At 34.1% G+C, this 20,419-nt stretch overlaps 2 protein-coding genes across 2 annotated transcripts; both read right to left on the bottom strand.

Moving 5' to 3' along the window:
• Positions 1-99: 99 nt before the first annotated feature.
• Positions 100-14,156, bottom strand: LOC134235638 (alpha-aminoadipic semialdehyde dehydrogenase-like). Its single transcript, XM_062717766.1, has 19 exons — positions 13,937-14,156; positions 13,625-13,678; positions 12,824-12,889; positions 11,254-11,334; positions 10,556-10,679; positions 9,616-9,748; positions 9,322-9,366; positions 8,838-8,915; positions 8,618-8,675; positions 5,941-5,980; positions 5,554-5,595; positions 5,376-5,470; positions 5,147-5,231; positions 4,953-5,059; positions 4,106-4,222; positions 3,865-3,962; positions 3,521-3,594; positions 2,902-2,977; positions 100-645 (listed from the first exon to the last, which is right to left on the bottom strand). Exons 1-19 carry the CDS (start codon positions 14,123-14,125, stop codon positions 591-593), a joined length of 1,617 nt encoding a protein of 538 aa, XP_062573750.1. The 5' UTR covers positions 14,126-14,156; the 3' UTR covers positions 100-590.
• Positions 14,157-18,024: 3,868 nt separating this feature from the next.
• Positions 18,025-20,419, bottom strand: LOC134235636 (uncharacterized). Its single transcript, XM_062717765.1, has one exon. It carries the CDS (start codon positions 20,229-20,231, stop codon positions 18,534-18,536), a length of 1,698 nt encoding a protein of 565 aa, XP_062573749.1. The 5' UTR covers positions 20,232-20,419; the 3' UTR covers positions 18,025-18,533.

The raw sequence follows: 20,419 nt of genomic DNA, 5'->3' as shown, positions 1-20,419 counted from the left end.
TTGATTTCAGACAAAACCAGAATGTTCAGGTACAGAACAAACTGATGAAAGTTTCCATCATCAATAACAACAAAGAAACTTCCCCTGAATTACATGTAATAACTGGAGCATTCACAAACTTTATTACATTCTTCAACTTTTCATACAAAATACATGTTCTTTGTGAGATTCTTTGAAATACATGTAATCAGTACATACATGTAATCAAATGGATTTTTATTAACGACTATGTCTTACTGTAAATCAATACATGACAGACACACCAATGTAATACATGATTTGACCAGCATATTAGTAAAACCCTCAAGGTAACACAATATTTAAAGAGTGGCACATTGTACACCCCAAAAATATCTTAATTAAAAAAAATTATATAAAGAAAAAAAAAATATTTGGAATCAAAAAACAAAAAGTCTTGTAACTGCTACATAAAATGATAGATGTCATTCAATACTTTTGTTATAAAAAATAATCTCTTTCCTCTTGGTTGATCCAGCTTTCCTTCTTTTAGCACTTTATATTGTTTAGCACTTCAAACTGTTACTAGTTTATCACAGAAACATTTTTGTAGAGTTTGTGTTATTTATGTATCACTCAAATTTGATTCCTTGGGCTAAGGGTAGCTCTGTACTGTAGTTAATTGTGCTGAAAGAAAAAAAATGTGTAATGTGAATCTAAACACAGTACTGTGTGCATACTTATCCTAGCCTATCTAAAATTGAACTTTCTGTATATTTTCAATTCCAGACAACCAATCAGATATAGCCTTGTCAAAGCTTATATATTCATCACCGGACTTTCTATTTTGGATGTAATCAAGAATAAGCATGCTGCCAACAGTGAACAAGATGCTATAATATGAGTTCTTGGATTCAAGTCCAAATAACACACCACTGATGCACATGACTGTTCAAGTTTTCCACTTAAAATGTAACAAAGAACTGCAAGAAGTTTAAATGCATCAATAAACATAGGTAATCAGAGATTACAGAGCTCACCTCAACGAATGTTGTCTTTAAGTAAGGCAAAGTCACACAATTAACCAACAAAAAGTGTACATTCCAGAAATGAAAATATTTAAGCAATTTTGATCGAATACATCGAAATAGACCTACATAAAAAGTTTAAACTAGTTGTTCATGAAAATGTAATTAAAATTAAGCATCTGAAGCAAATTTGAGAGTTTTCTGTGTGCAAGTTTGGTTTGGTTTATACAATGTTATATAAGCCTTCAAGTTTTTTGGTAATTGACCTGCACCCATAACTTTTACCCGGTCTAAAAAAATGTATGTCGAATTCAGCATCCAAAGTAAGTCCATTAGTGTGCATCCTAAGATGTATCGTCCATGCAAGTTTGCTCATTATTAATTGGAAATGATACATTCATCACAAACTAACATTTTCACTCATCCACAAAATGTAGGTCAGATTCAGCATCCGAAGCAAGCCTGGTAGTATGCATCCTTAGATGTATCATCCATGCAAGTTTGGTCAACATATGGTTTATAGTTACTTGGAAATGAAACCTGCACCAAAAACTTTAACCTGTTCACTCAACCAGAAAATGTAGGTCAGATTCAGCATCTGAAGCAAGCCCGGTAGTATGCATCCTTAGATGTATCATCCGTGCAAGTTTGGTCATTAAAGAAGTCATAGTTACTTGGAAATGAATTATGCATCAAAAACTTTAACCTGTTCACTCAACCGGAAAATGTACATTGTAGATCAGATTCAGCATTCGAAGCAAGCCTGATAGTATGCATCCTTAGACGTATCATCCATGCAAGTTTGGTCAACATAGGGCTTATAGTAACTTGGAAATAAAACCTGCCCAAAAAAATTTAACCTGTTCACTCAACCGGAAAATGTAGGTCAGATTCAGCATCCGAAGCAAGCCTGATAGTATGCATCCTTAGATGTATCATCCGTGCAAGTTTGGTCAACACAGGGCTTATAGTTACTTGGAAATGAAACCTGCACCAAAAACTTTAACCTGTTCACTCATCCGGAAAATGTAGGTCAGATTCAGCATCCGAAGCAAGCCCAGTAGTATGCATCCTTAGATGTATCAACCATGCAAGTTTGGTCAACATAGGGCTTATAGTTACTTGGAAATGAAACCTGCACCAAAAACTGCACCAAAAATGTTAACCTGCTCCAAAAACATTAACCTAGCCATTCCTTTGCTGAAATTGCAGCATCTGAAACTTTGACTGGTACAATGAAACACATTAGAAGCATCTTCCATGCATGTCTAATCAATATAGGACATAGAAGTACTTAAAAAGAAAACTGCTCCAAAAAACTTAACCTGGGACGCCAACGCCGACACCGACACCGACGCCATCGCCGAGGGTATTACATAAGCTCCCCCAACTTCGTTGAGGTGAGCTAAAAATGTCCCCCTATTTTAACCTTAATTGAACCACATGATCCATTTATTATCAGAAAAATTAGATCCTTACTAGTACTCTAGAATTTTCAAAATGAATGTAATTAATTGTAGCCCTCAAAATTAATTTTTAAAAAGAAATAGAATCCTAATGACTTTCCATTTAAAAAGATTATCCCCTATTGTGGCCCTAACCTACTAACTGGGGGATGACATTACTTGAATAAATTGGAATCTTGCAGATTTTTCCCACTGAATTACACCATTGGAATGTCAATTTTGGACATCAATGAGTTAAACACAAACAGCTGTGCTGACAAACTACTGAACCCATATTTTGGTGTATTAAACATTTGTTTGCACAACCATCTGATTGAACCTTTTGAACTCCACATCAAAATAATTGGAAATGATTGGAAAAGTTCACTTGAGCTTTTAGTGTAGACAAGGAAAATTTCAAGTTTTCTTCCCAAGTGAATAAATGTTTATTTTGTGTAATGTTTGATTACCATGTGGACCTCCTCATGTACTGCTTCCAGGCATCACTTCCAGATTCCCTGCCACCCCCAGTCTCCTTCTCACCACCTGATAGGAATAAAATCAACATTATCAATATAATAAAATCAACATTTATACTACAACAAAATCAACATTATCAATATAACAAAATCAACATTATTGATATAACAAAATCAACATTATCATTATTACAAAATCAAAATTTATATTAATACAAAATCAACATTATCATTATTACAAAATCAACATAATAATTATTTACAAAATCAACATTTTCATTACTACAAAATCAACATATTTATTTACAAAATCAACATTATCAATTCATTATCACAAAATCCACATTATCATTTATAATATCACAAAATCAACATCATCATCATTTTAAAATTAGCGTTACCATAATTAAAAAAAATTATCATTTACAAAATCAACACGATCATTATTATATTTCTACAATATAAACTTCTGTTGTATGATAAGTAAACTTTGCAAGAAATTTAGAATTTTAATAAAGTTTCATCTCCATCACTTAAAAAAAATTCTTTAATACCTCATAAGTTGGATTTTTATCATTTCTCAGAAGAAACACGAAGTATTTTTTCTTACCAAATGCTCCTCCTATTTCTGCACCACTTGTTGGAATATTCACATTTACAATGCCACAGTCTGATCCCTTAGGTCTGAAAAAAAAAAATAAATATACAGTTAAACTTCGATATCTCAAACAATGATATCTGAATACTATGGAGATACTGAAGTGGTCTGGAAGTTCCAACAGCTTCTTCTTCCTTATGCTTTTTTCCCCCTGGATATCTCAAATTCTTGGATATTTCAATTGAAAGTATTTTCTCAGTCCCGACTGTGTTCAAGATAACAAGGATTGACTGTTTATGATAAATTGAACACATTTGAGGAAAAACGCTATAAAATTATTGTGCATAAAAACGTACCCCAGCCATCTAAATATGGCATTCATATCCTTAGTGAATAAACTGCTGGATAAGCCCTGCTTGACTTCATTGTTAATCTTGAAAGCATCATCTAAATTCTGTAACGAGATTAATCATCAAAATCAACAATATCTATCTTGTCTAAAGTGCAAATTAATTTTGGTCATCAGAATATACATAAAAAAAATATCTTGAACTTTTTCCCAATTGAGATTAATTTTTAGCAATCAGTGGTACTTACTGAGAATTTAACTACATATACAATAGGTACAAATGTCTCCTTCAAAACTATGGGGGAATCATGCTTCAGGCCTGTAACAATGGTAGGCTCCACAAAATTTCCTGGTCTGTCTATTTTCTAGTAAAATATACAAAAAAATCAGCCAACTGTAGTTATTATATGAAGATACATGCATAAAGTACAACTTGGCTATAGAGACATGTAGTGAATTTGTAATAAACATGTGTCCATTCTTTGAACTATCAAATATGCTTAATGAAGTCACCATCATGAGTTCTTTATGTTCTGGAGGGGCCACAGGGGCTTGACAAAAGTACCCTAAAGCACTCATTTTTGGACAGCTTTGTTACAGTATTTGATATCTAAGAAACTACCATGGAGAACTTAAATTTTCTGTTTGATTTAATTTTAATGATTATTACTCTGAAAATGAATGTTTGCTTCTTTTCAAATCTTGGGACCTTTGTTATTAAAGATGTAAAATTCATCATTTTAATTTTAACTTGATAACTCAATTAATTTGCAAATGGTTATACAAATGATCATTATTACTGTAACAGTTTACAAGGAATTATTTAGAATGTTGTAGAGAACAAAAAAAAAAAAAACAAACAACCTTTTATTGTATTTGTAAATTCCCTAAATCTGTGTTTTTACAAAAAAGATTTTGACTTTTCAACTGAATTAATTTTAAATATATATATTTTAAAAAAAAATGTCTATGTATACAATTCTTTTTTTATGTAGAAAAAAAGCTGTATTTCTTAATATATTGTTGTTTATCTTTAATTTCAATACAGGTCTTTGATATTAAATCAAAAATCCTCCTTTTTCTCAATGTTCCTACCTTTCCTCCACACTCTATCTTGCCTCCTTGGGCCTTTGCCTCTTCTATGGCAGATAAATACAGATCAACTCCTTGCTGGCTGTGCATAGGACCATACAGTGTTCCATCTGTAAGCAATGATGGACTCTCTCATACTGACATATGTAACATGTTATAAATCTGGTTCTCAACTTCCACAATTCAGAAAAACCTACCTTCCAATGGGTCTCCGATTCTGAGCTGTTTGTAGGCCTTCACCAGACGCTCCACAACCTGATCATGGACTTTCTCATGTAAAACCTAAAACAGGAAAGAATAATAACTTTACTTAGAAATCATTACATTTTATGTCCAAGTACTGACATAACAGTACCTTTTTAGTCTTTAATTGATATGTATTGACGATCAATGTTATCACTTTTGTGCATTTATTCCCTATCTTACCAGTCTCCTGGTGGTTGTACATCTCTGTCCTGCTGTACCGGCACATGCAAACACAGCTGATCTCACAACCATGTCTAAGTCAGCATCCTCATTTACTGCAAGACAAACCATCTTAAGTCAGAATTCACAGACATGACAGTTAGCTGAAATGTGAACTTTAAATAGTGCGAATACTTACCAACTATGGCATTATTTCCTCCAAGTTCGAGCAGAAATTTACCTGCAATTCATGAAAAGAAAAGTGTTCAGCCAAACAAGTAAAATGTTGACCTTTAATTATAATTACACAGATGTTGCATCCTTATACCGTATAAGTGGAAATTTTAGCGAGACGCAAATTTAGCAATTTCTACCTAAAATCTGGTATTTTATTTTTAGTGATAAGTAATTTTAGCGATTTTAAAATGCTAACTAAAGAAGCTATTACAAATAATACGCAATTAATTTTTCGCAATATTTAATTTTAGCGATGTCAGCTCTCTTGCTAATAATGCCAAAATTAAATCCTTGCTAAAAATTCTACTTATACGGTATCTTTTATTGACGAGTCTTGATTTAAGCTTACCAAATCGTTCTTGCACCATTAAAGAGACTTTCTTTCCAACCTGGAAATATATAATAAGGTGTGTAAATATTTTGAGATATCAAATTACAATTTATTTACAATGCATTTCCATGAATCCAAATTTTTAAAGGGCCTTATTTGGCCATGTAAAATATTGAAAGAAAAAAAAAAAGGAGTATTCCATTTTACTGAATAACTAGAGGTACTGTGAGCAATGAGCTCACTAAATGATACCCCCCGCCTCCCATATGAATATATTGGCAGATATAAAATATATATGTCAGATCAAAAAGTAAAATAGGAGGTGCACAATGGCAATATGTAATAAAGATTCTGTGAAAGTTTCATCAAATTTCATTCAGTGGCATAAGAGGAGTTGTGGATAAGAGATGGGTACCCCAAAGCGTAACAGACGGACGGACGGACGGACGGACACATTGCTTTTCGGACAAAGTTACGGAAATACCGAATTTTTTTCAAGCGGGGGGTATAACATTGCCTTAGACCTAAAAAGTCTACATTCACTGTCAATACGGTAACAAGGTGATATAATATTTTCAATGTTGTCTGAATGAACAAATTCCTATTTAATGTGGTCATCCTTCTCTTCTGCAATTTTTTGCCCATTTTTTCTGTGACAACTTCACATTGCTTTTCCCAAAGTTAGAATCTTTTCGTTACTCAAACATTGCCTTGCAAGCTAGCTGCCTTCCATTTTATCATAAACTGAATCACTTTTCCCATTTTTGATTGGGAATAAAACAAGAGGCCCATGGGCCACATCGCTCACCTGAGAAGCTTTGACCATTCTGTTCTTTACCAGATTTCCCCCTTGTAATACATTATGTTTACCCTACACTGATCATAATTAAGACATTTTGAAATCAACTACCCCAGGATCCTTCCATGTGCAAATAAGTTTCAGCTTTTCTGGCCCAGTGGTTCTTGAGAAGAAGGTTTTCAAAGATTTTTCCTATATATTTTTATGTAAAACTAAAAAGAAACTTAAATAACCCTTCCCCTGGGGGTCATGATTTGAACAATTTAAAATGTAATTAAAGAATGCTTCCACATAAGTTTCAATTTTCTGACACGGTGGTTCTTATATTAAGTTTTTCAAAGATTTTTTCAATATATTTTTCTATGTAAAACTTTGACTAACAATTGTGGCCCCACCCTTCCCCCGGGGGTCATGATTTAATTTAGAATCTACACTAACACACAGGATGCTTGGTAAGTTTCATTTTCTGGCCCAGTGGTTCTTGAGAAGAAGATTTTCAAAGATTTTTCTTATATATTTCTATGTAAAACTTTGATTCAATTGTGGCTTTTTCCCCGGGGGTCATAAATTAAAATTAAATATCTACACTACCCTAGGATGCTTTCAAATAAGTTTAATTTTTGGCCCAGTGGTTAATGTAAAAAGATTTTCCAGATTTTTCCTATATATTTCTATGTAAGGAAAGTTAATTTTTTTTTATTAGGGGTCATGATTTTTACAATTTTGTGGTGTTCACATTATTTATTTCAAGTGGTTCTTGAGAACAAGATTTTCAAAGATTTTTCCTATATATTTCTATGTACACTTCATTAAAGTACTTCATAATTACTTCATATAAAAAAAATTACACTACAAGTTTTAAGTATTTTCAAATTAATTCTGTACCATGTTCTTATTTTCAGTTTTTCAGTATATTGTGTTAATGATTCCCCATTTGTGACAGTGACACTGACTTACTTTGTAATGGCAACACTGACTAATGGTGTGGTAAGTTTCAGCTTTTCTGTAACAGTGGTCAACAAGATTTTCAGATTTTTCCAATATATTTCTAGTAATACTTTAATATAGAGCAAAAATATTTAAATGGGGGTCATGACTGAACAATTTACAAATTTACACATACTAGGATGCTTTCACATATACTTAGTATATTCTTGAGAACCTTAAATTTTTTTAAAAAATTATTCTCAATATAGTAAAACTTTGATTCATGTGCAGCAAGATGATTTACATTTAATAAATTTGCATGCTTTCACAAAGTTTCAGTTTTCACAGGCCCAGTAGCAATAGAAGAAGTTTTCAAAGATTTTTCCATATATTTCCACTGGAAAACTTAAATGCGGTAATCACTCCAACAATGCCCAGAGGGTTCCACTGTTCAAGTAACATGTGACCTTTTCCTGCAAAAGAAATAATCAGTTTGGAAATAATGGCAACACATAATGCAGAACAAGATTTTTCTAAAGACCCCATCCCTAAGTTTGTCTTTTCAGGTACATTATATTTACGAGGGGAATGTCCTGCTTCATTTTAATAATTTAATCTGGTCCACTCATGGTGGAGAATGTAAAATGTGAAAAGTTTACAGACGGACCAGACCTGAAGCAAGTCTGGTAATGTGCAACCCTTGATTCATTATCCATGCATGTTTGTTCAATTTTGTGCATTACACATTGTTTATATTTCATAACATAGAATATGCCATTTGAATTAAATTAAGTTGAATGCACTCAAATGCATCAATTTTCAACAAATTTCAAAAGCATTGTCATTCTAGAAGGTCTGTTTTTTCCAGTCAGAAACCTATCAACAGACCTTTTCTTATAATTATATGTATAAAAGTGTTTAGTGCACTGTATATTAATGACTGAGACTGAACTATGTAGATATACTTACTGGAGTGCTGCCAGTGAACGATAAAAGGTTGATTCTTTCATCCTTTGCCATCAATGTTCTAAAAAAAATAAAAAGAAACTTAAATAACCTTGATTTGATTTGAACACACTTTATTATGTAATAAATACATAAATGGATTGGGCAGCAGGCATAGCTTATATTAACCTTCATTTCCTTATTTAAGAAATAAATATGTCATTATTAGTGTTGAATTACTAACCCTATATCAGAGCCTCCTTGAACCAGGGAACACACAGAGCCTGGTAGATTGTTGGCTTTTAGTACCGTCTCCAGAATTCTACAGAGTATAGACAGTAAAATAGACAATGACTTTTTTAAGATAAATTAAAATTATAATCCATTCTCTTACCGTCGCAATTAAAATATTTTTAATTTTTAGACAGTGTTAATGTAAAAATATTAAGATTTTTTTCTAAAGGAAGGAAAGTTAATTTTTTTTTTATTAGGAACCACTTCTTTTGTGGTGTACACATTATTGTATTTCAAGACAATGAAACAAATTATGAATATTTTTGTACAATAAATGTACACTTCGATTAAAGTACTTCATAACTACTTCATATAAAAAAATTACATACAAGTTTTAAGTATTTTAAATTAATTCATGTACAATGTGCTTATCTATTCAGTCAGTTGATTGTGTTAATGAAGCCACTTACTTTGTGACAGTGACACTGACTTACTTTGTAATGGCAACACTGACCAATGGTGTGGTAGGAGCTCCTTTCCTGTAACAGTCAGTCAACAATCAGTACTGATACAACACATCAGTAATACTTAGTCTAATAATATAGAGCAAAAATATTTAAATGAGGTATTGACTGAACAATTACCTCACACATTTACACATACTAGGACATATACATGTACTTAGTATATTCAACATTAGAACCTTAAATTTTTTTAAAAAAAGATCTCAATACAGAATCTGCAAGACTCATGTGCAGCAAGAGGTACATTTCATAAATTTGCCTTACCACAAAACGCAGTTTCCACAGGCCAGAGCAATAGAAGAGTTCCACCCATACACTGCCACAGGGAAGTTAAAAGCTGTGATCACCCCAACAATGCCCAGCGGGTTCCACTGCTCAAGTAACATGTGACCTTTTCCTGCAAAAGAAATAACCAGTTTAAAAATAATGGCCACAAATAATGCAGAACAATGATTTATTAGCTTACAAGTTCTAACATCCCTGCAAGTTTGGTCCAGGTACAGCTTATATTTACTAGGGAGTGGACCTGCTCCATAAACTTTAACCTGGTCACTCATCTGGAGAATGTAGGACAGATCCTGCATCTGAAGGAAGTCTGGTAATGTGCATCCTTGATTCATTATCTATGCATGTTTGCTTAGAATAGGGCTAATAGTTACTTTAGAATGGATTTGCTCCAAAAATTTTCATCTAGTCACTTATCAGAAAATTGTAGGTCAAATTTTGCATCTAAAAAAGTCTGACTACATCCTTGGAAGAATGCAAGTTTGTTAAACATGTTGTATAGTTACTTTGAAATGAGATTTGTTCCAACCAAATTCTTCTTTAAAAAAAAACATTAACTGGCCATTCTTTGACCAAAATATGCTGCACCTGAAACCTTGACTTGTACAATGTAACAACTAGAAGGATCAGCTATCCAACTCTGATCGATATAGGGCATTGAAGCACTTGAAATCTGCTTCAAAAACTTTAACCTGAGAGTCTGAGACTTTGACTATTATAAAGACCCCACCTCTATTGAGGGAAGCTAAAAAATGTGCTTTATAGAGGTTTAACACTTGTAAAATTTCAAGGAGTTCATGTGCATAGACGACATACAGAGCATATAGTATTTACAAGAACATGGATCAACATTTTCAGTAAATAACATGTTTCCAGTTTATCTCTTCATAAAGTTATGTATTTGTAGAGAACCACTTACTTTCTGAGGGAAACACATGACCTGCAATCATGCGTGACAGCCCCACAGCATAATCAATGATGTCAATGTATTCCTGTACCTCTCCCTCCCCTTCAGGTAAAATCTTACCCATCTCCAGGGACTCCTAAAGGCAAAGTATAAATATACTGTTGAACTTTGGTATCTTGAACAAAAGTTATCTTGAATACCATGTATATGTCGAAGTCATTTTGAAGTGCCATCTATTTATTTCGTAAGTATTTTACCCTGGATATCTCAATTCTTTGGTCATTTTAAAGTATTTATTTGATCCTTTAAAGTTCGAGATAATCAGGTTTGACTGTATATAATGTAGTGCATTTATCAACATGTGATTTTTTACATATTTCTGAGAGATATCTTGACTAAAAAAACTACTGGAAATTCCTCATTCACTGGTGTAACAAAAGATTCATAAAATCATAGAATCTTTTATTCCAATCATTGTGCAATATCTTTACTTAAAACATTATTGTCTTCCAAATAAAAGGACAATTTTTGAAAATAATATTTACGGTCTGACAGGAAATTCTCAAAAGTGGTCAAAATCAGTCATTCTTACAGTTTGTTAAAATTTTAGACTTTATGACTTCAGAGCGTTCATCTTTTTGCTGTGAACGGTCACAGTCATACAGATATGTGTTTAGTGGTACTTCCTTTAGTGGCACCTCCAGACTTACCAATTTTCCGAGGAGAGTTTTCTTTTCCCGTAAGGCTTCTCCCATTTGTCTGAGAATCTCTCCTCTTTGTGGAGCTGGAATCTACAAATAATTTCACAAAACTCAACAAAACAAATATATACTCAGCTGCAAAATGTTCTAAAATAATAATCTAAAAACCACCAAATTCAGCAAAATCTTTGAATCAGTGGCCTTCATGGGAATGTATTAATTTTAAAATCACATTTAAAAAAAAAAAACTTGGCTAAAGCTACATATACACTGCACTTTAAATTTTTTATTGATTTACAAAAAACTTGGCAAACGTATTTGTTCTGTTATTACATAGGTTCTTGGTATTGCATACAAAACATTTAATGCTGATAAAAATTTAACCAGAAGTCTCTGTCGAGACTGTAGCTCTACTGGTTTGTACTTATAATAAAGAAAGAGTAAAGTACTAAAGTAGCAGTTAAGACTTAAAAACTTTACAAAAGCAATACAAGTATATAGAATAATGATCCTTGATTAAATCTCTTTTTGAGGCAAGATTGCAATAAGACTACAACTGTAGGAGTAGCTTTTAATAAAATTTTACAGAATTTTCAATTTAAATTACTATGGCAACATAAATCAGCAAAATCAAAAACACAAAACTGATAATTATGTATCTCAGTGTAGTCTGCTTGTGTGCCAAGTTATATTAAAATCAGACCAAAACTGTAGGACTTTGAGTGTATTTCACAAAATTTCTATTTTTGGTAACCACGGAAAAACCATGCATCGAAATCAAAAACCAATATAAAGAATTATGTGTCTTAGTGTAGTCTACTTGTGTGCCAAGTTATATTGAAATCAGACTTAAACTGTAGAAGTAGCATTTTGAATGATTTTCACAAAAATGTCTATTATTAGTAACCATGGCAACACCGTTCATCGAAATAAAAAACTGATGTACAGAATTATGTATCATAGTGTAGTCTACTTGTGTGCCAAAATATACTGAAATCAAACTAAAACTGTAGGAGAAGTAGCATTTTGAATGTTTTTAAAAGAATTTCTTTTTTTAGTAACCACGTCAACACCGTTCATCGAAATCAAAAACAGATATACTGAATTATGTATCTTAGTGTAGTCTACATGTGTGCCAAGTCATACTGAAATCAGACTTGAACTGTAGGAGAAGTAGCATTTTGAATGATTGTCACAAAAATTTCTATTATTAGTAACCATATATCGGCAACACCGTGTGTGTCAAAATCAAAAACCGATACACAGAATTATGTATCTTAGTGTAGTCTACTTGTGTGCCAAGTTATATTGAAATCAGACTTAAACTGTAGGAAAAGTAGCATTTTGAATGATTTTCACAAAAATTTCTATTTTTAGTAACCACGGCAACACTGTTTATCGAAATCAAAAACCGATACACAGAATTATGTATCTTGGTGTAGTCTTTGTGTGTCAAGTACATTGAAATTAAACTAAAACTGTGGGAGGAGTAGCGTTTATTGTTTACAACATAGACGGACGGATTTGCTCGCATAAGCTTTGGTTGTTCTAAATTTCAAACTCTAAACACTGAACATACCTCTGTCCAGGTCTGCCATGCTTCTTTGACAGCAACAATGGCTTTCTCATAGTCAGCAGGACTGGCCTATACACAACATTGTGAAATATACTTTCTATATAAGGTAATAGTATATAATTAACTGCAAAAACAGTAAAATGGAAGTTCAATTCGCGTGTTTCATCCCATCTAGACTAATGTGAAATCGAAGAAGTCAATTGGACCAAACCAGTATTTGAACCCAGACCCACTGAACTATAGTATTAATTAGTATAAACAGGTACTCTACCAATAAAGCTATCTGACCACTGGCAGATGAAATTCTGACCATTTTTATACCAAGAAAATGTGTGATGCATGTTTCAAGGATTTTCATGAAGTCAATAAAATTAGGGAATAACTATCTTCTAATTTGGTATTGCAGCTTAATGCTGGAACGGTCGCAAGACATCGGCGACTCGTATAGCTCAGTGGTTAGAGCACCGTTACGAGCATTAATGGTCACAAATACCATATTAGAAGATTAGTTATTCCCATTCTAATGCAATCCATGCATTTTCAAGATTTTGTTTGTTGTTAACGTCTTATTTTGATGAATTTTATTACATGAAATCACGGAGCATTGTGTTTTTGCATCGCTCTATTATGACGTCACAATGAAAAAGATTTCACGCTCGTTAATGCTCGTTTTACTGCTTCAAACATCAGTGCATTGGCCAATCAAAAAGTGTTTTACAAAACTATTGCTTTAGAATTAAGCTTTTGGGGGAAAAATTGGTGAAACAAATTCGAAAAGTGGATAATACATGTATATATTCTCACCTGTGTGACTTTTGCAATAGGCTGATTGTTTGTTGGACAAAATGATGTCACCTCCTGTAAGAAAAATAAAACAGCTGATTTACTTGACATGTACCAGCCAATCAAATTTGTTCATTTACACACACCTCTCCTAAAATTTATTGTTTTCTCTTCGGAAAACAACAATGCTAAATAAATGCATATTATGGAAATTGAGAACGTTCATCTCTTTCACAAAGATCTAAAGAAACTATATTTATTGATAAAAAATAAAGGTTGATTTTTTTTTTTTTGTTAAATACATCAACACACAACATAAAGCCGTAACCATACCTCGCCTGTTCCTCCCCAAACTCCGTAAAACACTCCTTTGTTCGTGGCTCCCAGACCTAGATCCTTCAACCAGGAATACTTGGGGTCATCTATCAACATGCTGGACATCGCTCGAGTTATCTTGTGAGAAGCAAACGCGGATCTAGTGATAAGAACTTGTGCACGTCGTAAAATTGTCACAGTCGCCATTGAGAGGCCTTTGGATGAGTTTATTTGGAAAAGGGGGTTCAATGTCATATGGGTCACAGCATTTCGTTGTTTATTTATAATTTTAGAGTCTAAATCGTCAAAAAATGTATAATTCAAAGTTAAATAATTAAATTTAATTCATTTTATATGCTTAAAAAGGTCATCTTTATGAGTTGACAATATTGAATTAACAAAAACGTGCAATGTCCTCCCTGCATTTAATAGTTTCATCCAAGACACTATCTAAAATAAACACCTGTATGATAGGCCTAATTTTTCCCGGAGACTTTCATATCATAGGGACACATTTCTGGGCACACTAAAAAAAATAATCTGCCTTGTTGTGATTTCGGAAAGGGGACATTGTATTTTAATTTGCTGAAATGGATAGATGAGTAAGCATATATATGTGTATTTCAACTCAACAAAATGAGCAAACATATGATGATTTTTTAAAATAGGAGACATACTCATATATACTAAATTAGGCCTTTTTTAAATCACATTTTAAAGATGTTAATCTAGATGTACTATGAACACTGAACTCATTAAATGATACCCTCCCCCCCCCCCCCCGCCTCCCATATGATTATAAATGTCATTATTGTACAGACAGTATAAGGATGTCTGTCTAGCTGTATACGTCCGTCCATTTGTTTGTATGGTACTTCTTTATTTAAAGTTCACATGTTAGCAATTATTTCAACTTATGAACCATGTGTAAATTATTAAGTATATACATGTACTAAGAACACATCACATCTTATTAATAACTATTATATGCTCTGTTTAATAATCATGTATGTAATATGCCCACAAGGGCCCTGATCTGGAATAAATCTATTCTATTCTGTATGAACGTTTTGGGGTACTCATCTCTTATCTGCAACTCCTCCCACACCACTGAATAGAATTTATAATGATGCTTTCACAAATTCTTTCTAGCAAATACCATTGTGAACCTTTTATTTTCTTTTCTGATCTGACACTTATTCGGGTCTCACAGAGCAAAACATGAACTTTGCCATTATAATCATTTGGATGCGGAAGAGGGGGTGTCATTTAATGAGTTCAGTGCTCATAGTACCTCTAGTTATTATCTAGAAAGCACTTTAAAAAATAATTCAAAATGTGAAAACTTTCACGGATTGTCCTTGATTGCCGAAAAACCTAGGTTTCGACCCCCGAGAAACACTCGATCTACAGTGCACCAGCTTGGTTAATTGCCCCTAGATCCATTGACTTACTAAAAATATAAGCCTAGTTATGGCCTTGCCCCCTAGCTGATAATGCTTACTACGGGATGGACAGTTCACAAATATACCACACAAAGTCATATATGCATTTTCTTTGTTAACCTCAAACCTGATTTATTCGTTTATCGGGTATTGATTCAGCCATGTTAGCTGCAGAACTGTAGCGTTATGGTTTTATATACACCATATGCATTTGTCTTTACGTTATGGTCACAGTTCTGCAGCTACACCCATGTTGAAATAACTGATACCCCTAATTCATTTTTTCCATTTTTTTGCACATATATACTTAAGGAATCACTGTCTAGTTAGGAGGGTATGTCAAGGCATCAACAAAAGTGGGAAACATGGGATAATTTGCATGAAGCCCGTTATGCTTAAATTATACCATGTTTCCCATGTTATGTCCCTGACATACCCTCCTAGCGTTATATTTCCATTTCATTGTGAAATAAAATTGTAGATTTAGACTTTAAAAATGTAGATAAATAGATTTAAATCACATGATGACTTCCATGCCAATTTCAATAGTCCTCGCCAACCGACGTCAAACAGAAAGGCAGCCGCACGAGATTTACATGCATATTTGGCCTCCTTAGCGTCAGACACAGAGACAGATGCGCACGAGAATTGCATGCGTAATTAATTTTTTATCGACCTGCCTAATTTATATTCCGGTAGAATTATCAAGAAATAAACTACCCTTAACTTTCAAAGAGTTATCACAGAGAAAAAAATAGAAATGGAAATATTGACATATATACCTGATATCATTAATTCGTATCTTGAATAATATTGATGTTGTTTGTAGATGTACTGACAATTAAAGGAATTAATAAATAATGTACGAATTTATTGATTAAGATGGCCCAATCCAATGATTAAAGATGGTCAGAATCTCACCATTATGAAGCAGGGGAAATTTTTTTTCACTTATAAATGGATATTAATTTTTCTTTGTTTAACAATTAGTGGAGCATACAGCACATACAAAGGTTTGTTTTATCGTAGAACATTTAAGATAAAAACCTCGTGTGATTGTCGTGATAAGTTAGAGAGCGCATTGTATTGTAATGTCCAAGGAAAATAATGGCAAATACAATTTTAGTTGGATTTTCAGAGAGAACTCATATTATGTAGTTAATAGGCCTACTAACTTTATATCAGTAATATCCTATGAAGATTTGTTGTAATATTTATTAATTTAGGATCGTAAAATCTTTTTGTCATTACATGATTTGATATTTTTCGGAACTAATATTAATTTTAATTACTTGTACATTCAGATTATCCTATATCAATTGAGTTTTTATGCTACTTCACTTTTTATCTTCTTTTCCAAGATGTTTTATTCATTCTCGAGTCATCAAGTAGCATCTCTCAAGAAAATTTTGAAGAAGTAGTCGATTTCGTTGCAAACGTGACGTCATGGCTCACAATTGGACGGAACGATACCCTCGTTTCTCTGATTACCTATGCTTCAAATGTAACAGAACAGTTCCCATTGGCTACATATTCCACCTCTCTCGATTTAATACTCGCTATCCAATCACTGAAGTCCATCGTGCCAACAGGCGGTACCTTCACCCATCTGGCTCTGAATTACAGCTATACACATACCTTTGGACATAGAAATGGAACTACCAAGACAGTTGTAGTTCTAACATATGGGAAGCCTGTTAGTCAAATGGAGACCCAGCAAGCAGCAGACGACCTTCGGTCGATGGGAGTGGAGGTTTATGGGGTGGGAGTGGGTAGTGATATCAGGGATTCTGACCTACAGGCCATTGCTAACGATCCCGCCATAGATTATATCTATCACCTGGACGACTTTATGTACCTCTGTAATGTCATTTCAGACATCGTCCTCAAACTAGGTAGATACATATCTAGGAATGTAACCAACAGATATACATGTCAATATTAACACCTTTCTATTTTATACATTAACTTTTTCTAGATTTTATAACAGTTTTCTCAAATATCCAGTTAATAAATTTTAAAGGAGAACCTAAGTTACAAGTCACTTTCACTTTTTTTCCTCAAGAAGATTTGAACAAAATTTAATGTTACATTTAATTTTACGTAAATGGACAACCTCAATATCTAAACCATATACTAGTATATGATTCCTCGATACCCAAAAAAAATCTTACGCATATAGGGTCCTTAAACAAATCTATACTGTGTATCTGCAGAGAAAGTGAAAAAAAATTCACATCGACTTGCACAATACTAGTACCTACTGAGTATATGTGAATAAAGATAAACATTACTTAGTGCGTTTTCTTATACCCCCCGCTTGAAAAGCGGGAGGGTATATAGTAATCGTTAATTCCGTCCGTCCGTCCGTCTGTCCGTCCGTCCGTCTGTACGTCCGTCCGTCCGTCTGTTACGCTTTAGGGTACCCATCTCTTATCCGCAACTCCTCTTAAACCATTGAGTGAAATTTAATGAAACTTTCACAGAATCTTTATTACATATTGCCATTGTGCACCTCCTATTTTACTTTTTGATCCGACACATATTTTGGGTTTCCCGACCACAGTAAAACATGGACTTTGTCATCAGTTATAACCATATGGGAGGCGGGGGGTATCATTTAGTGAGCTCATTGCTCACAGTACCTCTAGTTGATTCTAATATCGCACAAGTTATGGTTCCTTCCCAACCAATGCAATTATGAAAATACACAAGAATGCTCTTTATTTTAGCAATTTACTTATACAATAAGAGAGACAAGTTATGCTAGTAATTGCTTTGACTGTTAAGTAAAATATTTGTTGTATTCATTTCCCAGATAATTCTACAGTACTGATCACAGACGAAAGTTGTCCTGAAATAACAACAACATCAACAACGACGACACAGGCAACGACAGACGAAACGATAACGACAGGCGAGACGATAACGACAGAGGAGGCAACTTCTCTCCCAGAAAGTACAACACCAGGTAAATGTTGTTGGTATGCACATCTAATACTGTGCTCTGTTGAATGGTATTTTTATCATAGCTTCTAGACAAGATCAATTAAGAAGCACTTATAAAAGATACCAATCTTCAATGTTAATTGATATTGGACTATCCTTAGCTAACTGATAAGCCTGCTCACGGCTAAAGTGACCAATAACTTTGTCATAACTTTGTCATTTCAAACTAATGTCGCAATGATGACTTTGTCAAAGCATGATACCCAAATTCGTTTGTCTTCTTGGTCGCTTGAAAGTCCAATAATATCATTCAATCCATGATCCTTTGTCATTATGTACTGCAGAAATTTGCCATTCTTGTCTAATAAATGAACTCGATCTTCATGGTCTCCGACAAGTATGCTACCCAACGTACTACAATCAATGCATTTTGGTTCAAATTTCCCACCATTGAGACCCTTATACGTAAATTTTCTTTGACCGTCTGCGGCTACTGCAATCACGCACTTCTTCGCCATATCCACCACTACAATGTCTCTTGTCACGCTGGAGGCGACTTTAGCGGGGTTTTGAAACATCAGCCGCCTTCGCTCATCACTACATATTTGTTGGAGCGATTTTCCCGTGCAGTCGTACCGCACAATTTTGCCAAACTGGTCCTCTTTGTGGTACAGACATGCCAAAATTTCCCCATCTTCGTTTACACACAGTCCCTGCGCATGGAAAGGACTGGTATCGATAAACCGGGTAAATGATCCATTTTTCAGTTTCTTTATCTCCATGTTCCATGTGCTCATGTAAAGATCTTTGCCGAGCTTGGAACATGCGATGTTGTACGGCGTTATTTCCACCTTGATGCTGGCTAAAACTTTTCCAGATATTGTGACGACCTGAACGATTCTCTCCTCTGTTCCTATCATGGCGTTTCCATTTCCGGTAGTACATATACTGTAAATCCCATTTCGAGCTTTCTGTGTGAAGCTGGCAATGACCTGGGCTTTTACGTTAAGAGGAAACGCAACGGTTGTTCGGCGTCTCGTTAACACTGGTCTTGGTTCGTATTCTAGGGTTCCAAACACCTTACAGAAATCTTCATCTTGTTTGCCAGAAACAAATTCAGGGGGACATATTTTGTCAGGTCCGGTTTCAGCAGATGGTAATTTTAGTTTTTCTACTTTCCGCTCAGTCTCTGCACACGCATCAAGCAAACTTATACCACTTTTGTTTGATAGGTTGTTTCTGCAGAAGTGAATTGTTTCTGCCACTCTCGTTGAAAGATTTTGCAGCTTGAATTGTTTTCTATTGATGAACTGCAAGTCCACTTCTTCTTTGGTTTCAATTTCTTTAAGCATACTGTCAGTGATGTTGTCTAGTTCAAATTTCAACTTCTCGTTTCTCTCTTTAATTAATTCCCTCCTCAGCGCAGCACTGGATACATACTCAACCTTATTTTCTTCAAGGTTTTCTGTCATTTTTCTCGCTTTTTCAAGTTCATATTTTTCAAGGTGTTCGAATTTCTTTCTCAATTGGTTAAATTTTTGCTCAGCAGCATCATCGATATTTGAAATATTGTGAGTTTTGTGAATTGTCCGAACACATACGTGACATACAAGCATATCACATAGATTGCAGTACAATTCACACACCTGTTCTTCGTGAATACGACAAATGTGCAATTCGATATCATCTATGTCAATGGCGTCACTTCCGGATTCCATTTCGTCATCTTTGTCTTCCCGAAGAAGCCATATTCCATGCTGTTTACTAGCATTACTTCGGGAGTGTAACGTTTGACAATTATCACACAAATTCTGAGCACAATCATGGCAAGCCCAGTTCACAAGGAAATATGAAAAACATAGATCACATTTAACATTAGTAGAACCTGATATGTCAGGAAGCGCTTCTGCCATCTTCATACGAGTGAATGAATGAGAAACTCAAGCGTCTCGTCGTGTTATGTTTTCCCTGAACATGACTGCAGCGAGTGCTTACCAGGGAACTGTCAGCCAGTAACATGGGAGCAGGTTTCCCTGGTCCTTGTAACTCAATTAGTCGTCGCAATCGTCAGAGTGACGTTTTCCGCCGATGGTCAGACATAAAGATA

Source organism: Saccostrea cucullata, unplaced genomic scaffold (genome assembly GCF_032062105.1).
Source record: "Saccostrea cucullata isolate Sc308-1 unplaced genomic scaffold, CSIRO_AGI_Scuc_v1 ctg117, whole genome shotgun sequence".
Taxonomy (NCBI): domain Eukaryota; kingdom Metazoa; phylum Mollusca; class Bivalvia; order Ostreida; family Ostreidae; genus Saccostrea; species Saccostrea cuccullata.
Note: the sequence above shows the minus strand (reverse complement) of the source record. Positions and strands in the feature narration are given on the sequence as shown.

What these genes read in the sequence shown, in the direction of transcription:
- LOC134235638 (XM_062717766.1), bottom strand. Translation starts at nt 14,125, where the DNA reads ATGGCGACTGTGACAATTTTACGACGTGCACAAGTTCTTATCACTAGA. An exon ending in AATGGTGCAAGAACGATTTG is followed by an intron (nt 5,596 to 5,940) that starts GTAAGCTTAAAT and finishes CATGAATTGCAG; the next exon opens with GTAAATTTCTGCTCGAACTT. An exon ending in TATATGTAGTTAAATTCTCA is followed by an intron (nt 3,963 to 4,105) that starts GTAAGTACCACT and finishes ATCTCGTTACAG; the next exon opens with AATTTAGATGATGCTTTCAA.
- LOC134235636 (XM_062717765.1), bottom strand. Translation starts at nt 20,231, where the DNA reads ATGAAGATGGCAGAAGCGCTTCCTGACATATCAGGTTCTACTAATGTT.